The sequence below is a fragment of the Halichoeres trimaculatus genome, unplaced genomic scaffold, assembly GCF_033239565.1.
Source record: "Halichoeres trimaculatus isolate MK-OKI-2021-1 unplaced genomic scaffold, fHalTri1.1 fHalTri1_scaffold_1, whole genome shotgun sequence".
NCBI lineage: Eukaryota > Metazoa > Chordata > Actinopteri > Labriformes > Labridae > Halichoeres > Halichoeres trimaculatus.
The window spans coordinates 35,953,186-35,981,049 of record NW_027437179.1 but is presented as its reverse complement, the minus strand read 5'-3'; the positions used below and the strand labels follow the sequence as shown (position 1 = coordinate 35,981,049).

Sequence of the window (27,864 nt, the reverse complement as noted above, 5' to 3'; positions counted from 1 at the left end):
TGAATCCATCCTGGGAGGTCATAAAGTTTAATGTGCAGAAACTTGTGTCCCAGTGCACCCCTTTGCATTAAGCCCCAATTGATAGCCCAGGCCATTGTTTGCATCAACTATTAACTTGCCTGCCTGTATTTTGGGAAATGCATGCAAACAAGTATCTCTTGGATTAACATAGGAATGCACTCCTGCTCCTCTTCCTGATTTTTGCAGCACATCTTTTGTGGCCTAATAGCCTTCAGATCCTGCTTTTTACTAAAACTGGAAAAGCACTCAGAAAGCACAGACCTCCACCAAGAATACTGTGATTGTCATGCAACACTTTAGTCTTACTTTAATGTTATACTTCCTTTCAGCAGACTGTCTGCTACAGTTTGGTGTTAGTTGCAGGTTTTTACGATAATTTGTTTCCTGACAGTGTTGAAAACTATGATGACCCAATACATATTTCATAATCCTGATCTATGTATCCAGAATTTTGCCAGGATCTGCATTGTACTTTTACATCTGTCAGAAATTATGGTGAACTTGTCTTGTATTGTTTTCCAAAGCAATCCGACCATTTATGGTGGAGTTATCTACACATAAGGTGAAAATGGCCCTATCTCACGATGATAAAGAATCCTTAAAACAAAGTCCTGGATCCAGACGGTGATTTGGATTGCCACCAAAATTTAATCACTTCTTCCTTATCTCATTTTGAACAGTTCCTAAAAATTTCATCGAGATCCATTCATCACTTTTTTCACAGACAAACAAACAAACAAACTCTCCCAAAAACATAACCTCCTTGGCGGAGGTAAAAATGAAGGACATCATTACAAAGAAAAGTAAACTCCTGATTTTATTAGAGGTTTTAAGGTAAACTTTTTCTGTATCCAGTAGTTATATCAACTTATCCACTAAGATTTTGTTTTGTTCTTTAATTATTAAAGAAGCCAAGTCTCCAGAAGTCAGAGTAAAATGTACCAAACAAATATAACATTCTGGCTTGAGATGCCAGTCAAGTTCCTGCCGGTTAGGGGCAGAGGATCGATGCCACCCCCTTAGAAAATGTTGGCAAATTGAGCAAGGAAGCATCGCAGGTGTTTCAAAGCTTGTAGCAGCAGAATGCCAAAGTGTCCCGCATGCATCCTGTCCTCACAGCACTCTCCCTCCAGACTTCTGCCCTTGTTTTTGGTCTCTGCCACCGTAGCAGGGTGGTCTGTTGGAAGCAACCGTCGGGTTTTAGTAATAGTGAGTTTTGGCCGGTCAGTTCCTCTCCATCTGTCCATCTCTGCAGCCTGTTTCCTCAGCCAGGGTTTTTTACACATTCTTCATGATCTTCTTGCTCTGCAGCAGGTCTGATTTCTCCCTCTGTTAAAACAGCCCGAGGCCTGATGTGGAGGTGAGAGCAGAATAATCGGATTTCAAACTCAGGACACTTAAGTCCCTGGACACTTAAAGGCCACCTTAAGCCAATTTACCTGGCATCAGGGCTTAGGAGAGCCAATTTATTTCTTGGAGTGGAGTTGGGCGGTGCTGATATAAGGCCTGCGTTTCTCTCCTGAGTGTTAATGGCACTGTGACTCATGGAGATGATATATATATTAACCTGCCTTATCATAACCGAGGAGACTGAGAGTACCATGTCCTCTCTGTCTGAATAACTACACACATTAACAATGAAGCACCAGGCATAACCACCGTCTGTAACTACACCACCCCCTCCATCTCTCGACCTTCATCCCTTGAATGTCTCACATGAATAAGAAGCTCACTTTCAGAGGAATGTATGAATGCAAAGAGAGTTGATCTTTAATGTGACTCACTGTGAAGCCCTTAGGAGTGCAAGCACGGCCTCAAGAATTAAATATTATAGCTTCTCTTTCCTTTTTCCAAGTGACTCCAGGAATGAAGATTTATATTGATCCGTTCACATATGAGGACCCCAACGAGGCCGTGAGGGAGTTCGCCAAGGAGATAGATATATCCTGTGTGAAGATCGAGCAGGTCATTGGTGCAGGTAATGGAAAAGCTCACAACAACGTGCACAGAATAATCACTTAAAGCTTACACTTAACTTTGTTATTTACATATTCTGGATCTTATCGCTGAATTTTCTCATGTTACATTTCCTCAGGAGAGTTTGGAGAGGTGTGCAGTGGGAACCTAAAGCTCCCAGGGAAGAGGGAGATGTTCGTGGCCATAAAAACCCTGAAGTCCGGCTACACGGAGAAACAAAGGCGAGACTTCCTCAGTGAGGCGAGCATCATGGGACAGTTTGATCATCCGAACGTCATTCGTCTGGAAGGCGTGGTCACCAAGAGCAGCCCAGTCATGATCGTGACGGAGTTCATGGAGAATGGGTCTCTGGATTCTTTCCTCAGAGTAAGTCATGTGACTTTTGTTCTGTCGTATTTTCTTGGCATTATCATAACCAAAAAAGCTGGAATGTTCTGCTTGAGGAGCTATCCCAGTGTTGACTACATTTCCCATCATGCACCGCCCTAGTCAACCTTTTAGTTTGATGTTTTTCTGATTGCAAACAGCAAAAAAATGTTTGCATTCTTTTGTTACAAAATAGTTTTTGGTATTTCTGACGTGGGTGCAGAGCTTGTTAGCAAACACAGGTGCAGATGAGACTAGATATTGACCTTCAGGTGCCTCAAATTCTTCTGAAAACCAATTAAGTTTTATAAGAGTTCAAAATATGCAATAAAATCCCGGATTTAATCCATAAAGGTACATAAGAAACAGATTTTTTTGTGATTTCTCTCAGAGGAAAAAAGAGTTGGCTGTCTGTTTTTCACCAGCATGCTATCTACTGTCATGGCAGATGAGCTGATCAAATGGTCATGTTGACAGAAGAGAAGAATGAACCTGCACTGTATGAGAAAAAAGCAGATAATCATCTGAAAACATATTGAATTCCTTTGAATTGTTGGCGTTTTATCAAATAGTTTGTTTGTGTCGGGAAGTGTCGAAAAAAAAAACAAAAAAAAAAACAGTCGACCAGTTTACAGACTAACGCCGGCCCTCTGTCCTGATGAAAGCAGCATTTAATTTAGTTATACAAGCACTCCCCAAGATTGATTTACTTAAACTTTACCACTTTTTCTTGAATTGGATTTTATAAGCAGTGAGGGGGTCAAGTTGTTAAACAGTGATGCTGTCAGACCCAGAGCAGTGTGGCTTGCCTCATGGAAAGGTTGCAGCTCGGTCAACAGACGACAAAAAGCTGCGTCTTAACCCTCACCATACTGTTCATATTTTACAACTCCATGGTACAGTCTGGCAAGAAACCGCTCAGAGTAAGCGTCTTTACCAAATTATGAATAAAAAATTTATCTAGAATGTCCAATTAGAAGATGTCACGTATACTAATCTTTGCAAAAAAGGTTTCAGAAAGCAGGGGAATGGGAAAACATCTATTATTAGACAGTATCATGTCCTGTTTACACAAGAAAAAAAAGCACAAAAAACACACACAAAGGCCATAATTATTTGAATATATGTCATTAAATTTGAAAATAATCTTCTTAAACTGTTAGAATTTGTTATCTAACCATATTTTATCATTGCAACCATTAACTACTGTCTTTACTGTTATTAAAAAAAGTCAGATTTATCAATAGTAATTCAACATTTACCTCAACCTTAGATAATAAAATAGGATTCATAAACTAGTTTCATTTAAAGCAGTGACAAGAAACTGTACTGCAAATACTTTTCTACTTACACTGGTCGATCTAAAGTCTGTCTCTTAAGATATGAGTCAAATTTGACACTAAGCAGCCACGATGTACAAAAAGTTGTAGCACCTGTAGGAAGGTATGTATAATAGAATGGAATAGAATAGAAAATACTTTATTTAACCCTGAAGGGAAATTCAGGAGTCACAGCAGCAATCAAGAAAAAAAAGTAAGGAAGTGTATAGAAAGTGCAAAAAGGTCCATAAGAAAATAGATGATGACAGTTTGTCCATCATTGTACAGTCAGCCAGCCTCCACCTCCACAGGGTCCAGGACTGAGCTTCTTCAGCAGTCTGTTCAGTCTCTGTCTCCTGGATCCTGTCTGCTCACACCAGGTGAAGCTCTTCCAATGTGGCGTTGGTGTCTGATGTTAGCTCCGTTAGCCATGTCTGTGAATAGCATGATGCTACTCTGCCCTCTCGTATTCCCTCAATTGCTGGGTTAGCACGGCTAGCTCGTCCATCTTATCAGAGATAGATCTTACGTTCCCAATAACGATGGATGGAAGGACAGGTCGATGTCATCACTTCTTAGCTCACACCTGAGAACCAGCACGTCACCCTCACCTCCTTCTCCTCACCTTGTGGGGAAACATCAGGCCTTGCACCTGTTAGCATTGACATGCTACAGGCTGCTAACAGCTTATTTCACATGTAAACAATGTGGTCATGGTTACATGAAGGATCTCCAGGCAAACACAGGAGAAAGAGTAGTAAAAATATCACTGAAGACAAAAGCAGTTTGGTGTCCATGACAGCCAAAGGAGCCATACAAAGTAACGATCCACTCCAAATACAAAGATGACAGCCACAGCCAACACTTTTAAATGCAAAAGATATGAAGCCTATTTAGTGCTTAAAATAATTTCATTTTTGTGTTTTTGGGATCACTTCAGGAAAAGTAATTAAATCTCTAGCTAAAAGAATGACGTTTAGGGTAATTTTACTGGTTTCAAATGTGAAAACGAGTCAAATTTTGACCTAAACTGTAAGGGTTAAGAGTGCTTCTTATACACCCTGTTCAAAGATTTAAATGAAATGAAATAGAGCAGAACAAAAATGTCGTTACTTGTTTTAACTACTGCAAAAGACAGAGATTCATTCCTTATTTTTAAAATCTCAAAACAAGCTCTGACCTGTACTATTTAATTGATAGCTGTTGAGTAGCATAAAAGAAGAGCCTATTGAATAAAACTCATTAATCATGATAAATCAGTGGTATATGAGAAGCCAAAGATGTTTTTATTCACTGAAAAATAGTTTAAAAGTTGTCATTCAAAAAAACTACCGTTAAAGTGATTATACTCCATGTTTTTGTTGGCATCCCTTCACTCAAATACTGAGCAGTGTCCCTGCTTGAATGCTATTTTTCTTTTACCTTGATGTGCCAAAAGTTACGACACGGTGACTGCAAAAGATTAATTGGAGTTGCTGACTCTACTGTTTGCTGGTAAACTCAGAAAGTGACAGGACAAAAACAGACAAAGTGTACCAGCAGCATTGATTTTTCTCAGCCTGCTCACATGGGAAGCATTAATTAAGGGTAAAACTGACAGGTAATGGTTAGAATATTCTGTGACACTGTTTATTCCACTTAGCTGAACATGAAAATGATCGTCTGGCTGCTCAAAACTCTTATGATGAATGTGAAAAGGATTAATCTTGCCGTCCAAGTTAGATTAAGTTTACAAACACCTGACAAACAAGGATTTAAGACCTTGTTGCACACAGAAATCTTTGCTGTACACACATATTTGTCCTGAATTTTGCCGTGGTTTATACTCCTGCGTTTTAATCCGCCTTTAGATAAACACAAATATTCTCACAGGCTCTCCTGTGTCGCTGGTTTAATGTCAACCATGACTTCTGAAGAGGTGTTTTCACCTTACGCAATCCTGTCCCACCATACACACTCCCAGATTATCTCTTTATGAATTTATTCAACGCTCTCTTCTCTAAGTTTTCCTGCAGGATCGTGTTAGAAACGGCGTGCCTCTTTGATGTTCCTCTTTACATTCACCTCACATGTAGCCCGCTGCTGATTATGCACTTCTGAGTTTGGATGCACACGCTGTAGGAACCACATGCTTATTTTCTCCCCTGAGTCCCTGACAAGAAATATGCAGCGCTCACAAGTTCACTGGATTTTTAATTTTCATAATCTAACCAGAGGAGGATATTACAGCGCACCGGCCACGCGCTCCCATTTACAACCTCCATAAATAATTCAAATACTTTGCAGGACTTTAAATGAGATGTCAGATGTTAAAAAATGAGGCTGGATATTAGATGGGATGTCACAGAGCCCTTCACCATCTGTCTTTGGATGTTGGTGGAATAAAAACAAACTTTTTCCAGCAGGACTGTTTAGTAAGCTCTTATCATCACTAATGGATGAATGAAAAGATCCTCTGATTTATGGAAACTGGATTAGTATGAGCTAAGATCTAAAGCTGTTTATTTTCAGTCTGACCTTAAATGATGTAATGGGAATTCTCTGTTTAATGTGATACAGAGATGGTGCCAAGTTAGTGTGAGTTTAGAAGATATAAAAGAACTTGGTCCAGTGCCTTTCCTCGGCTGCTCCACACTCTGTGGGAGGATCTGATCTCCCAGTGAAGCCTGTTCATGCAGATGTTTGCTAAACACACCTGACGGCTCGTTGTGTTGCAAACAACAGGGCTCCTCCTCCGCAGCACCTCGCAGTGACAGTGCAGGACAACACCTGCTGATGGTTTGTGTCTCCCTGAGGTGAATGTTGCGGATGGTTTGTGAAAACGCACTGCAGTGTGAGCTGTGCTGCACGCTAAATGTCCATCTCTCCTGCTGCTTCCCGCAGACGGGATCAGAGATGTTCCAGCTGCTTTTATTTTCAAGATACTAACCCTGATACTGAGATGCCCCCCCAGTTCAGTTGAAAAAAAAATGCTATTGCTGGAAAAAAAAACACCATCTACACTACAAAAAGTGAACTCTTTGCAAGTGTTTTTGTCTCATTTCAAGTAAAAATGGTCTTGTTATACTAAAAATGAGCCAAAATCAACTGTTAGTCTTAACTCTAACCCTTGCTTGTAACAAGTAACATAAAATCTGCCAATGGAACAGGAGAAAACTTACTTGTATTAAGACATTATTTTAATTTTAAGCAAATTTTTAAACAAGTTTCTCTTGTTCCATTGGCAGATTGTTTTTACTTGTTGCAAGCAATTCAGAGCTCATTTTTGTCTGTAAATAACTTGAAAAAAGACTTTTTTTCTGGACTGGTCAGGTGAATGTGGCTTGTATTAAGTCTAAGAAGACTACTGTGTCTCATATTAAGTCTAATAATAAGACAAATTTTACTTAAAATAAGACAAAACACATTATGAAATTTCATTTTTTTGCAGTGTTATTTTTACAGAAGCAGCATTCAAAACTTGTAGTGGGTTGTTTTAGCCTGTTAGCCTGTCTTCGTTTCTACTTTAGGCACTGTGAAAAGACTGCAGCCTAAAAACCAATGGGCTCTCATGGGTTCATATGAAAAATGCAAATCAGATAAATAAGGTGTAGACCATTATAACATTTTATAACCAGTAAAAGAACCTTGAAGTCAAGTATAAATAGGCTGGCAGCCAATGCAGAGGCTTTAATACGGGACATATGTGGTGCTGTCTTTGTCGTCCTTGTCACCTGAATTTTGAGGCAGCGAGCTGAAAAATTTTCTTTTTTATTGAAAACCAGGAAGAAGAGTGTTGCAAAAATCTATTCTGTGTGTGACAAAAGTATGAACTAGCGCAGGCATGGGCAAACTACGGCCCGGGGGCCACATGCGGCCCGTTAAACGTTTAAATCCGGACCGCCGAACTTACATGAATAAAATTTATTAATGTTTTATTTTCCCTGCAATTATGATGTTTTATAGAGAGTTCACATTTAATATCAAAATATCACACAAACAATTTTGACACAATCTTTTATTATTTTTTGTTTTTTCATTTTTAAAACCAGGACAGAAAAAATGCGTTTTTCTGTAATTCTGTTTTTCCGTTTTGGTTTTATAACAGAAAAACAAAAAAACAAGTCCATTTTTTGTTTTTAAGATTTTGTTTTTAAACAGAACAACGAAAGAACGAACCATACATGGATGAAAAAAATCCCTTATAATTCCATTCTCTCATATTCTAATTTTAATTTCAAAACAAAATCAAAACAGCCAAAAAATAGACCAGTACGTGTTTTCTGATTTTTGATTTGAAAACGAAAAATTGAATAACAAGTCGTTATCTGTTTTCTGATTTTGGATTCTAAAACGGGTATGGAATGAACGAATGATACCCTGATAGTTTCCAAAGCACTCCATCCATCTGCTCCTGGTCCGGCCCCTTTGTCAAATGTTAGAACCCAATGTGGCCCACGAATCAAAAATTTTGCCCGCCCCTGAACTAGCATCTGCATTGGCTAGAAAGAGAAACTGTCATGCTTCGACAATTTCTTCTGAGGGATAAAATGTTGTTTCTTCTTGATTTTAATATGTGGCTCAAAATGTAGGTCTGAATCAGATGTCATGTCTAGATTCTTAACCCACTGCACTGCAAAAAACGGAAATCTCATCAAGTGTTATTGTCTTATTTTAAGTAAAAATTGTCTTTTTATACTTAAGCCAAATTCACCTGACCAGTACCGAAAAATTGTCTTGTATTGAGTCATTTAAAGACAAAAATGAGGTGTGGATTAATTGTACAAGTAAAAACAATCTGCCAGTGGAACAAGAAAAATTTGTTCAAAAATTTGCTTAAAGCTAGAATAATGTCTTAATACAAGAGACTTTTCTCTTGCTCCATCGGCAGATTTTTTAAACTTGTTACAAGCAATTCATACCTCATTTTTGTCTTTAAATAACTTGAAATAAGATATTTTTCAGGACTTTTCAGGTGAAAGTGTTTCATATTTAGTCTAAAAAGATATTTTCCACCAAAAATAAGACAAAACACTTGATAAGATTTTCATTTTTTCCAATGTATCAACATCATCGTGTTTAAACTCAAGTCTCAACACTTAAGCACCTTGCTTATGTTCCTACTTCTCAAATACAGTCCAGTTTAGAGCCAAAATTGTATTCTTTCTGATACTCTGTATTGTATTCAAGCCTTTTTCCAGTGATGCCACTGTTTGGTTTCATATTTCTAAGCCCAATAGTTGCAGCCATCTTGTGAGAAATGCTGACCAAACTTAGTCTTTGAAGACTGAAGTGGGTCAAAATTTCAACTTTTTATCTTGTATGTTTGACTTTTCCGTCTCATAATAATAATAAATTGATATCTTGTAATTTTAACTCAGTATTCTGGACTTCCCCTAATTTTTAGCTCATATTTTTTACTTGGTATCTCGTAATTTGAATTTTTCGTCTCATAATTATGACTTTTACCTGGTGGAATTGTGCTTTGATACCTCTTGCTGTCTGAATAAAAAAGTAATACCTGTCACAATAGAGTTTTTGGCTTCTGGAGCCAGCCTTGAGTGGAAACTCAAAGAGCAGCACTACTTTTTTTATCACCACATTGGCTCCAATTTGTCCCTCCTTGATACCAATAACGTTTTGAATTGTCTGCTTCTAAAGTCCAAAGCTGGACAATTTTTGCAAGTTATACACAGAATATCTTCAGGACTCACCCAAAGTTAGTGACAAAATTTGAGGGAAGCATCAGTTCAAACAAGTCATGGAGTCCAGCTCAACCCTCAGTACATCTGCTGGTCTTAAAACCAGCCCCTGTCAGATCCATTATCTGCACATCCAAACTGGCAAATTCTTCTTCCACAAACTGTTTTGAGTAAAATGCAAACAAAATTTTGCTCATTACATTTAAGCACAGAGTATTTGTCAAATTCTTTGCTCTTTTGGTTAAAACTTGTTTGAGAAGTTCTAATCCGTGAGAGAACAGGCTGAAATCAATACATATGCGTCTGTATGGCCTGCATTAGCAGTCGGACTTAGTAGATTGCTAAGATGCAGGAAGATAGTAATATCACAAACACAAATACAAACCAGAAGTCTATTTTTTTACTGTTCCAGCTTTCATGGACCCACACTTATATTTTGCACATTTAAATATAACATCTGTGAAGGTTTAGCACCCAGGGTTGAGTTTTGAATAAGATTCAGAAATAGATGCAGTGAACAGAGAGAAATGGTGCAGAGAGGAAAGATCTATCAGAGCTTTACTGGTCTCTGAAAGGAACTACTCTGAAAGTAGAAAGAAAAAAAGTTTTCCTTTTTTTTTTTCTAAAAAACTAATTTTAGTGTAAATAAATTATACCAGGTCTTGATCACGCGGCCTTTGGACTCTTGGTAATTTTTTCCACATAACTGACCCTGAAGACTTTGGAGGAATCTTCCCAATTAAAGTTTATGCAAACACAGCACACAGATTAGGTGGCAGTGTGTAAATCTGAGAAAGGTTTTCATGAATTATGCATTCAGCTTAATTGCTGCGGTACACGAGGAGGAGCAGCTTGACGCAAAGAGAAGCATCCGCTGGGCTAATGAGCAGCAAAGTGTTTGAGAGGAAAATAGGCTAGTGGAGCGGTCATGCAGACTGTTAATATGCCCGTGTCCTTCCAAACCCCCCCCTCTCCGGGGCTGTCCGTCTGTCCACACCCGTCCCACAGCTCCCATGCTCCTTTCTCTGGAATCTTCTGTTCTCTGGGCGGCGTGGTGGGTGGTGGGGAGAGTGCAGGTGTGCGCAGTTGGAGGCACAGCTGCACTGCCGCTCCAGACGCTCTGCATGCATGTGGTAAAGCCCTCACCAAAACCGAGGAGGGGAACAGCTGTAGACAGGCAGCCAGACCCCGGCTTAGCCCCCCACCCGGCCCTGCAGAGGCCAGTTCAGCCCGAGCAGAACCTCCCTGTTAGCGTCCTGTAGGGCCTCTGAAGAGAAACTTACACTGGAAAGTAACTCCTCTACGTTAGACACACATGGGTCAGGTTACAAATAAACATGCCAGAATCCAATTATTATAATCAGATTAAACGAGTAGAGAGGGAATCTGTTACAGTAACATCAGGTTTTTTTCACATGAGGTGAAAGCAAGAGAAAAAAAAAATGAGTCAATTAATGTACAGTGAAATAAAGTATAAGTCAGTCACTGTGGTTTGAGTTTCAGGTGTAATTAAAGAAAGAGACTTCCAGCACTCCTAACCCTAGCATCTCCTTTAACAATAAAGAAAAGCTGCTCGAGACTAAGTCGATCATAATAATCGTTTTCACGCATCAGGAAATTCTGCACAAACACACCCATAATGAAATTTACTTCAATGTTAGTTATCAAGTTTCCAATTATCAAATTTACCCAATTTCCCTCCAGGGGATTAATTAAGTATTTCTGATTCTCATTTTTATCCTCTTTGATAAATATTTTAAAAATCAAATAAAAATTAAAGAATATTGTTTTGATGTCTTGCAATTTGACCTTTGTCAAATTTGTTGTTTCTTTTCTTTCTTTTCTTTTTTTTTTAAACAGATATAAAGTATAAATGATGGATGTCAGTAGCAAACATGGGCAAAGTTCCAAATTGTGAAGTCAGGATCTTAAGTAATCCCATTAAATGTGGCTTGTCAAAATGGCTTACAAAATTAACACGATTTAATACTACTACTACTACTAACACTACTACTACTACTACTACTAATAATAATAATAGTACTAGTAAAAATGATAATAGTATTATTATTATTATTATTATTATTATTATTATTATTATTATTATTATTATTATTATTATTAAGTGCATTTGATTTGTAACCATAGACATAGTCTCCCCAGCATCAACTGTCTGTTTCTGAAAGAGACTTTTGAAGCAAATCAGCTAACGCGGCCATATGGGAGTGACAGGGGCTTCGAGTACAGCTATAGGGTGCTGTCAGTCAGGTGAGCTAAGCTGTGCCTCTGATTGGGTGAGGTTGCGATCTTAATATCCTCTGACCTGCCGAGTTACAAAAAAATTCACCCCCTGTACAGCGTGTGCTGATGATGGGAGTAGCGATTCAGGCAGGAGATGTTTTTTGAACCAGGCTGTAAATAGGTCAATTTCTGCTGTGAAAACAGTTTTTTTTTGGCTAAATGTGTATGTGACTTTGGCCACTTCCAGAGCCAGCCTCAAGAATCAGCAGATTTTAGCACTTCCGTATTGTCTCATATTCTTAGACCATAGGTTGCTGCTTGTTTGTAACACACTTTTCTAAACCCTCAAAGACACGTTTTAGAAAATAGAAACATTATACAAAACTACATGATGATATAATTTGTAAAGTAATAAATAAATTTTACACATAAAAATGAAATAATATTACATCTGTTAAAACTCCTCTCTGGGGTACAGGTGCAATTTCTCCGTTAATTATGCCCGTTTACTGAAAGTCTGTCCCTTTGTTAATGTTTTCCATCCACTCACTGATTCCTCACGAACCTGGAAGTCGTTTACCATCAATGTTATTTAAGTTTAAAAATGTTTTTTTTGGTGGTCATTACCTTGCAAAACTTCATGAAAGATGTAATATCAGTAATGTCCACCAGAGGGGTTGGAGCTGAAAAGGCTCTCTCACAGTTTCCTGCTCTGTCCACCATCAGTTGTTAAACTGTGAAAGGTCTACTGTAAACCGTCATGTTTCATAACAGAGCGTGTCTGTCTTGCAGCAAAACGACGGGCAGTTCACTGTGATCCAGCTGGTTGGAATGCTGCGCGGCATCGGTTCTGGGATGAAGTATCTGTCCGACATGAACTACGTGCACCGTGACCTCGCAGCACGAAACATCCTGGTCAACAGTAACCTGGTGTGCAAAGTGTCCGACTTCGGTCTGTCACGCTTCCTGGAGGATGATACATCAGACCCGACGTACACCAGTGCTCTGGTAAGAGGAATTTGAGTTTGCAGTTTAAGGTTTGGGATCTATGTTAGCTAAAGGGGCTTTTCTGACAACATCTGACCTGACGTAATTGATTCCATTCACCCCACGCTGTCACTTGCTTTAATTTACCCACAGTTTGACAAACACTAGAGTGCACTCTAACACTGCTCCTCCTATCAGTCAATCACCTGTTCCTCCTCCTCCTCCTCTTATATTTCATGTTCCACACATTGCTCCCAGGAGTTTAGTTATACCAGCCTCCCAGTTTGAGTTACCGTCAGTATTGTTGCCGTGAACGGTGTCTCTCTCTGGAGCCAGGACACTGTGACGGTCGGGTTTCGCTCTGGTTTCCACTTGCTGAGGTTGTGCCCTTTGTGTTTCACAGGGAGGGAAGATTCCTATCCGATGGACTGCACCCGAAGCCATCCAATACAGGAAGTTCACCTCGGCCAGCGATGTGTGGAGCTACGGGATCGTGATGTGGGAAGTCATGTCGTACGGAGAGAGGCCGTACTGGGACATGACCAATCAGGATGTATGTGTTTAACCTCCCTTCAGTTGTTCTAGTACCCTCAGCTGAGTCTTTAGTGAAATATGGGCTTAAACACTCTTTAAAAAAACAAAGAGCTCACTCACTACGTGCACTTTTTTCCTCTTCCTGAGTTTCATTACTGCCTCAGACTCCTCAGAGATTCATTTTGTCATCGTATCTGCTTTCTCTTAGCTTAACAGCAGCTTTCACTCAGGGGTTTTATATGAAAATTCCCCTGCAGTCGCCACAGAGACATAATCAGATCATTTGAAATGCACAGCAGAGCTCGGTGGACGGTTTCTGCTCTTGACTGGAGCCTCCATTTCCTGTCTCCCTCCGGGTAGCCGAGGAGAGAGCAAATTATGGGGAGAGAGATAATGAAAATAGTTTCAAATTGAAAGTGAGAACACTAATGTGCTAAGAGGGACCGAAGAGCTCACCGGTTATCTTATTAGCAGCTCCAGATAGTGTTTCTGCTCCATCGGGGTCCTCGTTCGGAGGTCTCATGAATGAGATTAATCTGGGTTTGAATGGAGCTCCTTTAATGGCCCCTGATAATGAGCGGGGGAGATTGTGCGTCCTCGTCACAAGTGTCCTCCAGGTTGTCTCGCTTCTTTGTGCCCTCCCGGCCAACAACATCCCCGGCCTGAGTCAGACGCAGCTTTAATGTGGTGTTACAGGGAGAGAGAGCATTAAATAGTTTGTAAAGGCCACCGATGAGGTCAGTGCTGGCAGGAGAAGTTCCTGGAATAAGGTTTGTGCTCGTAATGACCTAACTGCTGTTTAACAACTCCTCACTTTGAGAAGTATTGTGCTGATTTGTGCACGGGTATATTTATTTGTACATTTATAGTAATAAGGATAATTGAACAGGTTTGACTGTTGGAGGGAACACAAAGTAATGAGCTCAGCAGCTGGTCGGGGGAACAGATGCTGTTGTTAAACGTTCATCAAAAAAGATCGCATTAGTGCCAATTATTACTTCATAGATCAGACATGACTTCAGCTCACTTTCTCTAAACCTATTACGTCTTAATCACCTGACTTCAGCTTCTCTGCTGGGTAAAAAAGCCAGAACAATGTGGTCAGTTTTCTGCAGTGTTACTTGCTGCATAAACATCAGCAAACATCAGGATCTGGGTTTTATCAGGATTGTTTTTCATATTTATCCCTTGTCTTGTGTCCTTTAATGATTTTTTTTTAAACTTTGAATGTTCATGGAGCACATTTTCACACACCTTTAGCTTTACTCAAGGAGCCTATGCACAGTAGGATTGGTTTCTCAGCCCTTGGCCCTTGGGGTCTGGCTTTGGACTTGAAGAAATGCAACATAGGCATTGCCATATTGCTATCCAAATTCTAATTTTTAAATCATTTTGGAAATATCTGTTAGAAAAAAATCTTGTTAACATAACAAGTTTTTATTTATTTAATTATTACTATTTTTTTTATTTAACTTAATTTTGTCACATATGCTTCTTTCACTGCAAAAAACTGAAATCTTGTCAAGTTTTATTGTCTTGTTTTTTTAGTAGATAATGTCTTTGTCGACTTAATGTAAGCCACATTCACCAGACCAGTCCAGAAAAATGTCTTACTTCAAGTTATTCAAAGACTAAAATGAGGTCTGAATTGCTTGTAACAACACAAAAAATCTGCCAGTGGAACAAGAGAAAAGTTACTTGTTGAGTTTAGTGGCTCACATTGACTATAATATTACAATAAGATTCAGATTTTTTCCAGTTTTATTTGTACAGAAGCAACATTCAAAGCTTGTAGAGGGTTGTTTTAGCCTTTTACTTTGTCTTAGTTTCTACCTTTGGCACTTGTGAAAGACCCCAACCTGAACACCAATGGGCTCTCAGGGGCTCATATAAAAAAAAGCAAATCAGATAAACAATAAGGTGCAGACCATAACGATATTTTAAAACCAGTAAAAGGACCTTAAAGTCAGTTATAAAGATGCTGGCAGCCAATGCAGAGGCTTTAAAATGGGACACGTGGTGCTCTCTTTGTCGTCTTTGTCAGTTGAATTTTGAAGCAGCGAGCTGAGATTTTTTTTTTTTTTTTTGGTAAACCAGGAAGAAGAGTGTTGCAATAATCGATTCTCTGTGCAATAAAGCATAGACTAGTGTCTCTGCATTGGCTAGAGGGAGGGACTGGCGCACATTGGAAATGATCTACAAGTGATAAAATGTTGTTTCTACTAGATTTTAATATGTGGCTCAAAATGTAGGTCTGAATTAGGTGTCACGCCGAGATTCTCAGTTCACTGCACTGAGATAAACTGAAATCTTATCAAGTGTTTTTTTCTTATTTTAAATAAAAAAATGTCTTGTTGTACTTGATATGAGCCACATTCAACTGGTCAGTCCAGAAAATGTCTGAATGAAAAAAAATTTGCCAATGCAATAGGAATAAAGTATGCCAAAAATTGCTTAAAACTAGAATAATTTCTTAATATAAGTAACTTTTCTCTTGTTCCAATGGCAGAGTTTTTTTTTAACTTGTGACAAGTAATTCAGACCTCATTTTTGTCTTTAAATAACTTGAAATTAGACATTTTTTCTAGACTGTTTAGGTGTATGTGGCTCATATTAAGTCCAAAAAGACGGTTTCTACGGAAAATAAGGCAAAAAAACTTGATAAGATTTCAGTGTTTTGCAGTGTGACATGGGGGGAAAGTCTGGTGTTCAGTTTCTCTTTTTGATGTCCAGTACCACTGACTAAAACTTGAGTTTTTTCCTAGTTAAACTAAAAAAAACTCTCTGCCATCCATGATATAGAATCTAAAATACAGTCATAAATCAACCCCCTCCCCATCCAGCTCTAAACTAACCCTCAGAGATCTGTGTCTCCCCCTGCAGGTCATCAACGCCATAGAGCAGGACTACCGGCTGCCCCCACCCATGGACTGTCCCAGCGCGCTGCACCAGCTCATGCTGGACTGCTGGCAGAAGGACCGCAACAACCGGCCCAAGTTCAGCCAGATCGTCAACAACCTGGACAAGATGATCCGTAACCCCAACACGCTGAAGGCCATGACCCCGCTGTCTTCAGGGTGAGTCAGAGAGTTTATCGGTGTTTAAAATATTTGACTGATGTTCCTTTTGTTTGCAGTCACAACATATGGTATAAATAGTTTTGAATGAATGTTATTCTCTCGGCCTGGTATCTGATTGTGGGTTTATTTTCGTCTCTGAATTCATCCCACAACACACATCTTTGGTTTCAGCATCAAGTGACATTGTTGTGAATAATATCTAGAACAATATTTCTGGTCTTATTCTGGTTTCCTTGTTTTAACGTGGAATTCATCCTCCTGCTGCAGTGCCATCCGTGGCACAGTTGACTTTTCTTTCAAACACAAGTGTCTCTTGTTTCTCCTGGCGCCGGGTGGTTATGTAAATTAAAGCCTTTTGGTTTGATAGATCAAAACCTTCCCACGAAACGCTGCGGGTGAAACCTGGTTTGTAGCAGATTTTGTGATTTGCAAAACAAAACAAGTTAAATGCTTTCTGCTCTGGGTGTTAGTTTCCTTTGAGAGGCTGGGTTTACTGATTTCCATTATCCCCCGTCTGTACTTTCATTTGCGGTGTGTGGAGGACCCAGAGCCAGATTTTCCACAGACACTGAGTGGGTATATTGGCTCCCTGAAGCCTATCACTTCATTTGGAAAATTCACTTTATGAAGAATCAGTTTGGAAAATATTGGTTCACGTATAAGTCCGGGGGGATTCTCTTATGTAATGTAATAACTCATGTTTGAATGAAACACAGGTGGTCCACGCAGTCAGGGACCAGAGCTGCCGTTTTCTATCATCATTACTCTTAATGTCTCCTCTTTGTGTCTCCCTCAGCGTTCACCTCCCTCTCCTGGATCGGAGCATCCCCGACTTCTCCAGCTTCAGCACCGTGGACGAGTGGCTGGACGCCATCAAGATGGGCCAGTACAAAGACAACTTCGCCAACGCTGACTTTTCTACGTTTGACGTGGTGTCCCAGATGACCATGGAGTAAGTGCCGATGATTTCTGCTGCTCTTAGGAAAAAGACCACATGAGGAGAGTAAGAGTACGGAGTCCAAACCCTGTTATTTAAGGATAGAAAGCAGCAGTTTCTGGAGATTTGCAGGGTAAAAAAGCAACGAAAGATCTGCTTCACTTTTTCTCAGCAGCACATTGTGTTCAAGCGAAAAATGCATCAGTGCAAAATGAGAGAGGAATCTTTCTAAAAGGGCCCCAAGCAGACTGACCAAGATTCAAACTACATATAACTTCATATGAGCCACATTCACCTGACAAGTCCAGAAAAAAAAAATTACAAGATATTAAAAAAGAAAATGACTCTAATTGCTTAGAAAGAGTTAAATAAGCAGACAAAAGTGTAAAATCATTTTGCCTTTTAAGTTTTTTCAAATCAGAATAATATCTTGCTGCAAGAAACTAAATGGATACAACTTTCTTATCCCAGTGGCAGATTCTTAAACTCTTTGCAGGCAAATCAGGCTTCATTTTTGTCTTTTAATATTTGAAATATGACATTTTTCTGAACCGATCAGGTGAATGTGGCTTGTATTAAGTCTAAGAAGACTACTGAAAATAAGAAAAAATAAGACAAAACATAGGACAGGAAAAAATTAGGAATGATAGACTTCATTTTTGGAGTGTAATTAAGATGAACAGACTAAAGTGTTGCCCCCAACCCTCATGTTAACCAATCAGGTTTCAGGTCGGTAATAAGCGCACTAATATAAATATAAGAATGCTAAATTGCTCTTTCTTGAGTCTGCATTTTTGCAGAAAGACTTTCATGTGCAACTTACCCAGAATCCATTGCAAATTTAGTACCTTGAAGGATTTAATGGTCCAGCCATAGACTGTACAAAACATGGAGGTGGCCTCCACGACGTCACCCGTCTGTTCCTGATACCGTGAAATGAAGCCAATCCACCGACGCAGCCATATTTGATATGACACCAGCTGTGGGTTTCCTTTCGAGCAGCTACAGGGTGCCTGTCAGTCACGTGACCTGAGCTGTGTCTCTGATTGGACAATCAAATTATCCTAATAATTTCTAAACCGCCAAGTTAGAAAAAATCACTCACCGTACAGTGTGTGCTGATAGTGAAATCAGCTGTTTTTTGAACCAGGCTGTAAAAATGTCTTTAATGCCGTAAAAGTCTGTTTTCTGAATGAGTGTGTACATGACTTCCAGTCTTTCTTTAGCCAACCTCAAGCGGATTCTCAACTAACAACAACTTTTAGCACCTCTGCATAGTCTTCATTTTTACTTACAACATGTTGCCCCTTGTTTCAGCCCCTCTTATGAATGTAAACAAATATTTTTACAGTGACAAATATTAAATAAAGAAAAAGACAGAGCTGGATTCAATCAAGGAAAACTTGAGTGTGATGACAGAGAGAAACAAATTATTTCTCCTGTTAGTGGTTGATGCAGCTGATAGTTTTTGTGTTTTTAATCCATGTTTGAAGATTTTTTTGTTCGTGTTTTGACATTGAAACATTTGCAAAAGATTAACATCAAAATCTCTTAGAATTTGATAGTTTGTCTTAATATAGAAACACTTAAAAGAAAAAAATGATATGAAATGAAGCAAATTGAAACAAATGCTTTGTTATGTTTGATTAGGTTACAAAACCTTGTGGCCTCAAAGTGACATTGAGGTTTCCCTTATTTCCATTGTCCTCAATATCACATTCATCTTCAAAACAAAAAACAAGCATGATTAATCATCACAAAACAATGATAAGAAGAATCATTCTAAACAATTACAATGTTATACCCAGGGCCATATATCCAAGTCTTAAACTCTGAAAAAGACAAATTTGAAGTCAGATTTTGTTTTTAAGCGCCTTGTGATGTCATCATAGTGAGTCTAATTCCTCGTTTTTACACCATCTTGAATCTTAATCTCAATTCATGTGTTAATTTTAAAATATATACCCCTGGACCCTCACAGAGTGTCAAGGTGTCAGTTATTTAGTGAGAGTGTGAAGTCTTGAGATGAACCTAGTTTCATGGTATCAAATAAAGCCTGAAAACAAGGTATAGCATCAAATGATTTTGAATTGAAAGATTTTAGAGTTCATTGTGTTATTTCTCTAAGCTTCAACCAACCAGGAAAGCCTCATGGAGATTAAAACTCTCTTTAAAAGAGAGTCCAGAGTGAGATTGGCACCAACAAGTTCAAGCAAAGTCACTGAAATACAACGCATAATTAAAAAAGGTGTTAGAACATTGTGAATCAAATAATAGAAGGTCATCAAAGTGTCCTCCAGCTCCTTCAGTCTGCTTTGAAACGCATATATATAGAGAACAGCTCACAGAAAGTGAACAATAATAATAAAAAGCCCTATAACTGGGTCACAGGGCAAGGACTGTAGCTCCTGGTATGTCTATATATTTAAGAAAACCTTCTGAAGTCACGCAGACATGACTGTTAATCCTTTGTATTAATCAACTTAAGTGGATCTGAACATCAGCCAACAAACACAAATCACAGAAACACACTGAAGTCCAAAAGTGGTGACACATAAAAAAGTTTTTCACCTGACCGTTCCCTGAATGAATACACACTCAGCCTCCGGCCCGCCGTAAAACCTGCGAGGTGTGCTGCATGTAATTAGCAGATGGTAATGATGCAGTTACAAGACTGAACAGTAGGCACAATAGCTCGCAGCCACGGCAGCAAACGCCTTTTATTTCTCCGGCATGTGTTTCTCCAGGAGGCCTCTGTTTGACCTCGGTTTAAGGATTGTCACGAAACGTTGTGAGACGAGCCAAAACATTCAGGGAGAGGTCTTAAAAGTTGGGTTATAATCGTGTTAAGAGCGAGGAGATAAAAATCATCTCCCTGTCGACACAGTTAGAAGACCGAGACCGAGGCGCAGAGACGCTGAGCTTCACTTCTTGGAACAATAAATGTGATAACTGCAGGGATTCAGAATGAGGAGTTTCATCGTCTGGTCAATGAAAGAGTAAAACTAAAACATATGAAACCAAAACTTTTGTGACCCTAAAAGTTTAAAACAAAATTTTCTTTTCAGCAGACTTATAAAGACAGACAAATGATACGACTGCCAGGCTTAATTATAATGAAATCTTTTTTTTTTTTTTTTACTGAAGCACTTCAGTTATGATTATATTAAAATCCTTTATCTAATCATGGATAGATCAGCGTGATTCGAGTCTTCATCAGGGTAAAACGGTGACTGTGTGGGCAGGTGAAACAGTGACTGCATAACTATGTTTGAAGCTCATACCTGCAGATAATTTTAGGGTTTTCACAAAAACTCCAACCTGCACTGCAAAAAATGAAATCTTGTCAAGTATTTTTCTCTTATTTTCAAAAAAATGTCTTTTTAGACTTAATATGAGCCACATTCACCTGAATAGTCCAGAAAAATGTCTTATTTAAAATTATTTGAAGACAAAAACAAGGTCTGAATTGCTTAAAACAGGTAAAAAAAACTGCCAATGGATCAGGAAAAATTTGCTCAAAAATTTGCTTGAAACTAGAATAATGTCTTAAAACAAGTAACTTTTCTCTTGTTCCATTGGCAGATTTTTTTTTTACTTGTTACAAGCAATTCATACCTCATTTTTGTCTTTAAATAACTTAAAATAAGACATTTTTTCTGGGCTGGTCAGGTGAATGTGGCTTCTATTAAGTCTAAAAACACATTTTTTACTGAAAATAAAAGAAAATTGCTTGATAAGATTTCAGTTTTTTGAAGTGTGATAAGTTTAGAGCTGATCTGCATTGGTGAAATGTTGCATTAGTCATCCATTTTTATCAATCAGGTGACAACGAGTGCTCAGATTCTACAAGATCAGTAAAAATAAAAACATCATTAAAAAATGCATTGACTTGCTTTAAACATTTCTCTTTGATTTTATGAACTTTCAACATGGACTAAGATTTGTGCCACTAGAAACTGAATTTGCTTTATTATACAGAATTTAAAAAGTGTGATATGAAACTGACTTTAGTTGGTTTGAAATTGTATTAACCAACTTGTAAATTGAACTCCCTGTGTTCCTTAAATTCAGAAATATAAAATTCAGTTTTAGTTCACCACAAGTTTACAGAAATCCTTTTCACCTCTGGAAAAACTTAAGTTTCAGACAAACCTAATCATTCAGTCCCTGGTCTTCAGATATCATGGGAATGGTGCTATCTCTGCTCGCGCGGCTTGTAGTTTGCGTAGACATGAAGAGGATTTCTGTGAATTTGTGCTTGTTTACTCTACCTCATCAGTTAACGCAATAATCATGTTACACTGAATTGTGTAACTGGATCTTACAGTGGCTGGTGGGTGTCAGCTTGCAAAAGCTTCAACATGACATCAAGAGCAAAAACACAAATGCAAAAGCTACAACACAAATGCAAACACCACAACACAATGGAACTACAGCCCCAACAATTTTATTGTACTTGTTGCACTTGTTGCAATGACAAATAAAGTTCTATCTAACAGAAATTTAAAAGGTTAGTTATCCCAAAGAACAGAGAAAAGCTGCGAAAGTAAGTAAATGATCATCTTTGTTAACTTCATCTATAATAAATAAAGCTTAGTTGGGGTTTCACTTTGTAATGTCCTTCATTGTACTTATATATTTTTTACTTACTGGACAATACGTCATCTTATATTTAAGAATAAGCTTTAAGAATCAATAATGTTAGCATTAGAGCTATATTTATCATAGCTGAAGGCCCATTTACTGACTTTCACTACTTTTCTCTGTCTGTTAGGAAAACTGTCCTCTTAACTCTGTTGTCGCTGCACTTCTGTTGTGTTGTTTGCATTTGCGGCTGACACCTACTGGCCACCGTACAATATGAGTTTTTTGAATTGACATTGAATTTTGAAGTAGATCGAATATAATTTCAAGGCAAAAAAATATATAATTTCTAGATCATGATTTTCAAATTTAATATAATAATTCAGTTTAATAGTTCAGTTTCTAGTGCCGCAAATTTCAGCCCATATTCAAGCCTTAAAATATACATATAAACAGTTTTTTAATCAGTACAAAGAAGATGTGTGATCAATTTTGGACTGCAGAATATATTTTTTTCGGCTTGCGCCCCCCCTCCTTTCACAAGCGTCCACATGTTATTTTGATATTTGTGTGGTGTGTATGTTTCAGATAAAGACACAGATTTGCTAACATTAGCGTAACATCTGTTTCCCTCTCCTGCAGTGACATCCTGAGGGTGGGAGTGACGTTAGCAGGCCATCAAAAGAAGATCCTGAACAGCGTCCAGATGATGCGGGCACAGATGAACCAGATCACGTCTGTGGAGGTCTGACCCTCCTGGCAGAGCAGAGGGGGGAGAGAAACACGGCGGTCGGGGGAAGCAGGGCTCTGTGTGCTGAGGATGGAGTGGATGTTTTTTTTCGCAGTTACAGTGTGTCTGGTCTTCCCTCCGGACTACCATTCATCCCCTGTTCCCCTTCTCCACTTCCCTCTCTCCTCCTCTCATCCCTTCACCCTGACTCTCCCTCCATCCTCGGGATCAGCTGCGGAGGGGGGGAGTCGTGGAAGCAGAAGTCCGTACAGGGAGGTGGATCTGCAGTCGACCCTCTAACACGGAAGTCTAGAAGTGACCAGCAACACATTCTTCAATCTTCCACCAATTTTTCATTTGATGTTGAACTTTAATTTTTATTTTTGGTTTGTTTGTTCTGATAATTTTGTAAAGAATTTTTTAAAGACGTAAAAAAAAAGAAAACTGAGGGAAGGGGAGGAGTTTATCTAAATTTATAGATGATTATAAGGTTGTACACTAGACGGACTGAGTAGGAAAGCTACCCTTTAAAAGGGCAACAAAACAAATCCATCAGACATCTTGAGGGAACAGCGTGCAGAGGACAGCGAGGGACCTGACTTGCACTCCAATCTGTTTCCCCAGGAGAGAAACTAAATTAAAAAACCATGTAATGGACTTTTTTTGGCATTGACGCATTCAGAGTGACGCTGAATCAACGCTAAAGAAAGAGAAATTTTTCATCATTGCAAGTAGTTTTCTATATTGTGTGAATTTTTGTGAAGAAGACTCCGTCTCACCATGCTTCCTCTCACTACGGGCGAAAGTTTGTTTTTAATTCTCCTCTCATGGTCACACCTTCCTGCTCACGATCCTGTACCTGTCACAATGCAAAGACTCGAAACGGCGCAAAAGATTTATACGAGAAGAGAAGAGCTGACTGACTTTGTTTCTTTCCTTACTCTGTGGGAGACAAAAAAAAAAAAAACAGCGACTTCCTGCACAGATCACACCAAAAGAAACAGGTTCTACTGTTTACATCGCAGACAAACAGTTCATCCTCCTCCACGTTCTCTGTGCACATGTTGCACACACGCGCAGAGAGCAGCGGCGGCTCCTGAAGCGTCGGGACTCGTGTTTGATAGCATGCTGAGTGAGTGCTTAATTTCACAGTGCTTTGATTTGCTGCAATTACTGCAACTCTGTTTGGTGAGAGCTTGGATTTGACACACTTTACAGAGAGTATAATGTGGCTGCATTATATTCACTCTTTCTTCTTCCAGTTTTGTTTTCCTTTTTGAAGATTTTATGTTTAAATTAAACTTTTTTTTTTTTACACATATGGGTACAAAAAAAAGAATCATGAACGGACTCTACAATCAGGCAAAATTGCAACGTGTTATATTTTTGCAGTTTCTGTATGAAGATAAGTAGATTGAATATTTTTTTTCCTGCACTGAGTCAACTGTTTGACTCCACTCTGGATCTTCCATCAATGCTAATACTTTAAATCATGACACATGTTGGTGCCAGACCACCGAGCTGTCCGTCATTGTTTGTATTGCTGTCAGTAAGCATGTGTAAGGTCTGCAGGGGGCGGGGGGACGTGGAGTTTGTAGCATTGCAGTGATCCCCTGGAGATGTTGGGTTTGTATATACAGACATTAAATGATACCAGCAGCGAAGAGCTCCTCCCAGGCTCCTGCAGACACGAGCGTCCAGCTGTGAGCCATCGGTAAGATGCGTCCGGTCTCAGCAGGGCGTCCATACCCTGATCACAGCCGCTCTGTCCGGGGCGCTGATTCCCTCCTGCTTCCCTTGATCACACATACACACATTCACACACTGTCTACCACCTGTCTGCTGCTCTCACTGATCTCACCACACTCGGATTCTGCAGTTGTCTGGTTTCGTCTCGGCCAGTTTCAAAGCAGCAGCAGCAGCAGCAGCAGGCGGGCTGACACTCATCAATGCAGCAGTTGTGTCTTGTCTTGTCTTGAAAAAGATCCCTCCAGACCGGACAATGCTTCCATTTCTGAACCAAATCCTCTGCAGCACCAAAACCTTTGTTGGAAAAAAACCTCAGTTTGTGCACCAACCATCCATAACCCTGAGATGATCTTCTTTATCTGCTTCACAATCTCCTTTTTGGTTATTTTCATCCGCACTGACACATCAGAGAGAATTTTTTTGTACCATATGAGACTGGAGGAGGAGAATCATGAGCTGTTAGTCAGAGCTCAGAGACGAACGAGGAGTGACTCTGTGACCTAAATGCCGCTGATGCCAGTGTGCAGTTTTGCTTCTTCAACTAAGCTTTACACTGTCTTCCCTTTTCCATTTCTTAATACTTAACAGCTCATCAGTTTTACGTCTTATGTGAGGCTGAGGCTGTACCTCTCGTCACGGCGCGCAGAATACTCCTTCGTCAGGAAAAACACTTACACAAATTAATCTTAAGCCTACACAAGGCTGGTGAGTTTCTGCTCCGGCCCCATTAAAGCGCGTTCAGACACTTGTCCACAGACACTGCCAAGAGTTTGAGTTATTAATCGAGCAATTATCCTTGAACTCGGATTCAAGGAAGTACCTAAAACTGGGTGGGCAGACGTACTAACTGTGGGATATAAAACCAAGCTGAAGTTGACTTAATGTTGCATCCAGTTAGTGCTGTCTGAACGCCAAGAGCATTCTGTTCCTCCACTCGGTTTAAGGAGGGAGTTTGTTGTGTTTCACGTCGTCTGAGGGGGATAAAAGAAGAGTTTCGATAGAATCTGGAGGGTTTTGAAGCACCACATGAAGTATTTATGTATCCTATTATTTCCGCGGCAAAGAGGAGGAGTATTGTTGCAGCTTGAGCAGAGCAAGAAAAAAAAATGGTGCACTTATGTTGAGTATTTCAAGTGTTTTAGACTCTCTTGAACAAAACACTGACTGCTTCTTTACAGAGAAGCCAAGCTTGTGATCAAAGCCCAAACATCCAAAACTCAACTATTTATTAATGTTGAAAATTCAAGTTAATATTTTATTGAGTTCAAAGAATTTTACCCGATTTGAATTTTTAATTAAGTTATATAACAGGACGTAGCTGTGCAGTATTACAGGAGTGCAGTCTTAAAATACAGGAACATTGGATCTCTTGAAAGTAAAAAATCCACATTTCTAAATGTATATACAGAAAGTTATTTGTGCCCTTTTTTATTTCACTTCCCCCTTTTAAAACAGTTTTGTCAGTTCATTTCCCAGAGAGAAAATGTGCTATTGAATTTTTTTCAGATGTGATTTTATTGTGAAGTTTTACAGCACCAAAAAAAATGCCATCCACACACTCTCTCCAGCCTCTCCAGTTAAAAGAACTGTTTTACAGCTTTTGGAAATTGTAGTAGATGCATTGCGGTTTGTGACGGTCGTAATGGTTTCACACAACGTTTGACTACTTCCAACTTTCAGCAAAACAAACTGTACTTTCTCCTCTTACGTCTGTGAAGCAAGGTAAAAAAAAAAAAAAAAATCACTCTCATTCCTGCCCTCACTGTGTGCCAGTTTTTGAAGGACGGAGGAAAAGCGTTAAGTCTCAGTGTTACTGTTACATGAGAGTGTGCATAAACACAAGCCGTGCCAGCGTGCACCCACCGGGCTGCGTTTGAACGCCGCCCAGCCTCAGTATGGTCAGAGTGAGAGGTCTGCCTCCTGATGTGGGAGACAGAAAATGGCTCCTGTATAATGGATGCGGTTCATAGCACCAGAGTGCCCTCTGCTGCTGTGGTGGTCAAATGTAGCATGCTGGAGGGACTTTTTCAGGAGCAGAGAATCTGAAAGCTGCAGCAGCAGGCAGAGGCTGATGATGGACAAACACTGGCTGCTGCCGCTCAGAGCAAATCTGTGTCTTTCCCTCTGTTGGACAAACTTTCATACCACTGAATTCCCCAGAATGACCCAGTGTTCCCCCCTGTTTCCCCCTCCGTCTCCCACCACCACTCTGGCTATTGGCTTAAGTACAGACGGGGGATCTTCAAGTGTTCCCCGCTCCTTTAGAGCCCACATTATAGACCAGTGCCGGTTCAGACCACTGTGACTGATGTGGGAGATTCTGTATTTCTGTATAAATGTATATTGACTGTAACCCTGTGAATGATGTAACAATTTCATTATTTGTAATATTGTCATTGGTTTATTTTCTAAAAATGGAAAGCCCAACTTGACTCTCCTCAATAAAAAATAAGATCTGTTATAAAATTGTGACGAGTGGTTTGTTTATTCTTTTCAATAAGTTCTATAACTCTTTTGTTTTTCAATAATTCTTTTGCATGTCAGCTGTATCTAAGCACTGAATCGTCATTGGTAAGATTTTTACACTGTAAACCTGAATAAATTGAGTTTACTTGAAAAATGCTTGTAAACCGGTTACCTGAAAAAAAACTGTGTAACGAAATAAGTTAATTTAACTCAACATCTTAAGTAGTCACGACTATTATGGAAAATCATTCCACTGAATGTCTTTAATCAAATAAACCTGATGCTTATTTGTTACAAATCAAAATATTAAGTAATGTTACAAAAATGTTGCATATCACTGTAAAACATGATAAGTTGACCTTACTCAAAATTGAAAGATGTGATATCAATAGATTTGCCTTATGAATGACGTAAATGTAACAATAAAAGTTTAAAGCAGATCCAAACAACTAAGTTAAATAACATTTTTAAAGTACAGCAGGGTCTCATATCCACAGCGTTCCCTGGTTACAAATGCCATCACAACAAAAATCAGCTCTAATTTCTTTAGTAACTGTGAGTGGGGAGGAAAGGCAGTAGATATGAGAGCTGTACATTGAAATATTGTTTTTCAGGGGGAACAAGTTGTCTGAACTCCACGGCACTGACTGGTGGTCTGTGCTCCATAGTACGGGGTCTTATACTTACTGACTTTTGCAGTGTGTGCCTAATGGTAAATATATTTATAAATAAATGTTTCACTGGACTATCATGCTGTTATGGCCAATTTTGAAATTAAGTGTAAAAATATACATTCTTTTATTTTTGACACAGTCAGTCTACACCACATAGAGTATAGACAGCTGGTTCATGCTGTGATACACAGACAAACCGTCTGTTTAATGTGGAGCACAGACAACATGTGCCACTGCTGCACGTTTAGCAGGGTCTTATATCGACTGCGTCCCCTCCTCACTCACGGTTACCAAACGCAGTCACAAACTAATGATTTTAAGTTGGGCTTACTTAAACAGTAACAAAAGATAAATCTACTCAGAAATCAACAGTTTCAACTCTGAAAACTCAGACATTTGGGTAAAATGAACTTACTAACAAATTTTAAGTTTTCACAGCTTAATCTGATGGAGTAATTTGAACTTTGGGGTTTACAGTATAGGTGACACAAATCACAAGTTAGCATTTTTTTATT

The 27,864-nt window shown here is 39.1% G+C and overlaps 1 protein-coding gene across 4 annotated transcripts in view; it reads left to right on the top strand.

Annotated features, from left to right (window-relative positions):
* The window catches only part of ephb2b (eph receptor B2b), a 238,679-nt gene extending 212,687 nt beyond the window's left edge, over nucleotides 1-25,992 (top strand). For 2 of the 4 annotated variants that reach the window (XM_074669379.1, XM_074669370.1), the window contains exons 10-16: nucleotides 1,886-1,999; nucleotides 2,117-2,364; nucleotides 12,398-12,613; nucleotides 12,996-13,145; nucleotides 16,010-16,203; nucleotides 17,003-17,158; nucleotides 22,373-25,992. In XM_074669379.1, coding sequence (XP_074525480.1) covers nucleotides 1,886-1,999; nucleotides 2,117-2,364; nucleotides 12,398-12,613; nucleotides 12,996-13,145; nucleotides 16,010-16,203; nucleotides 17,003-17,158; nucleotides 22,373-22,481 — 1,187 coding nt within the window. In that variant the 3' untranslated portion in view covers nucleotides 22,482-25,992. Of the gene's footprint in view, nucleotides 1-1,876; nucleotides 2,000-2,116; nucleotides 2,365-12,397; nucleotides 12,614-12,995; nucleotides 13,146-16,009; nucleotides 16,204-17,002; nucleotides 17,159-22,372 lie in introns of all 4 variants that reach the window. The other 2 variants (XM_074669361.1, XM_074669352.1) reach the window with 1 other exon arrangement.
* The last annotated feature ends 1,872 nt before the right edge of the window (nucleotides 25,993-27,864 follow it).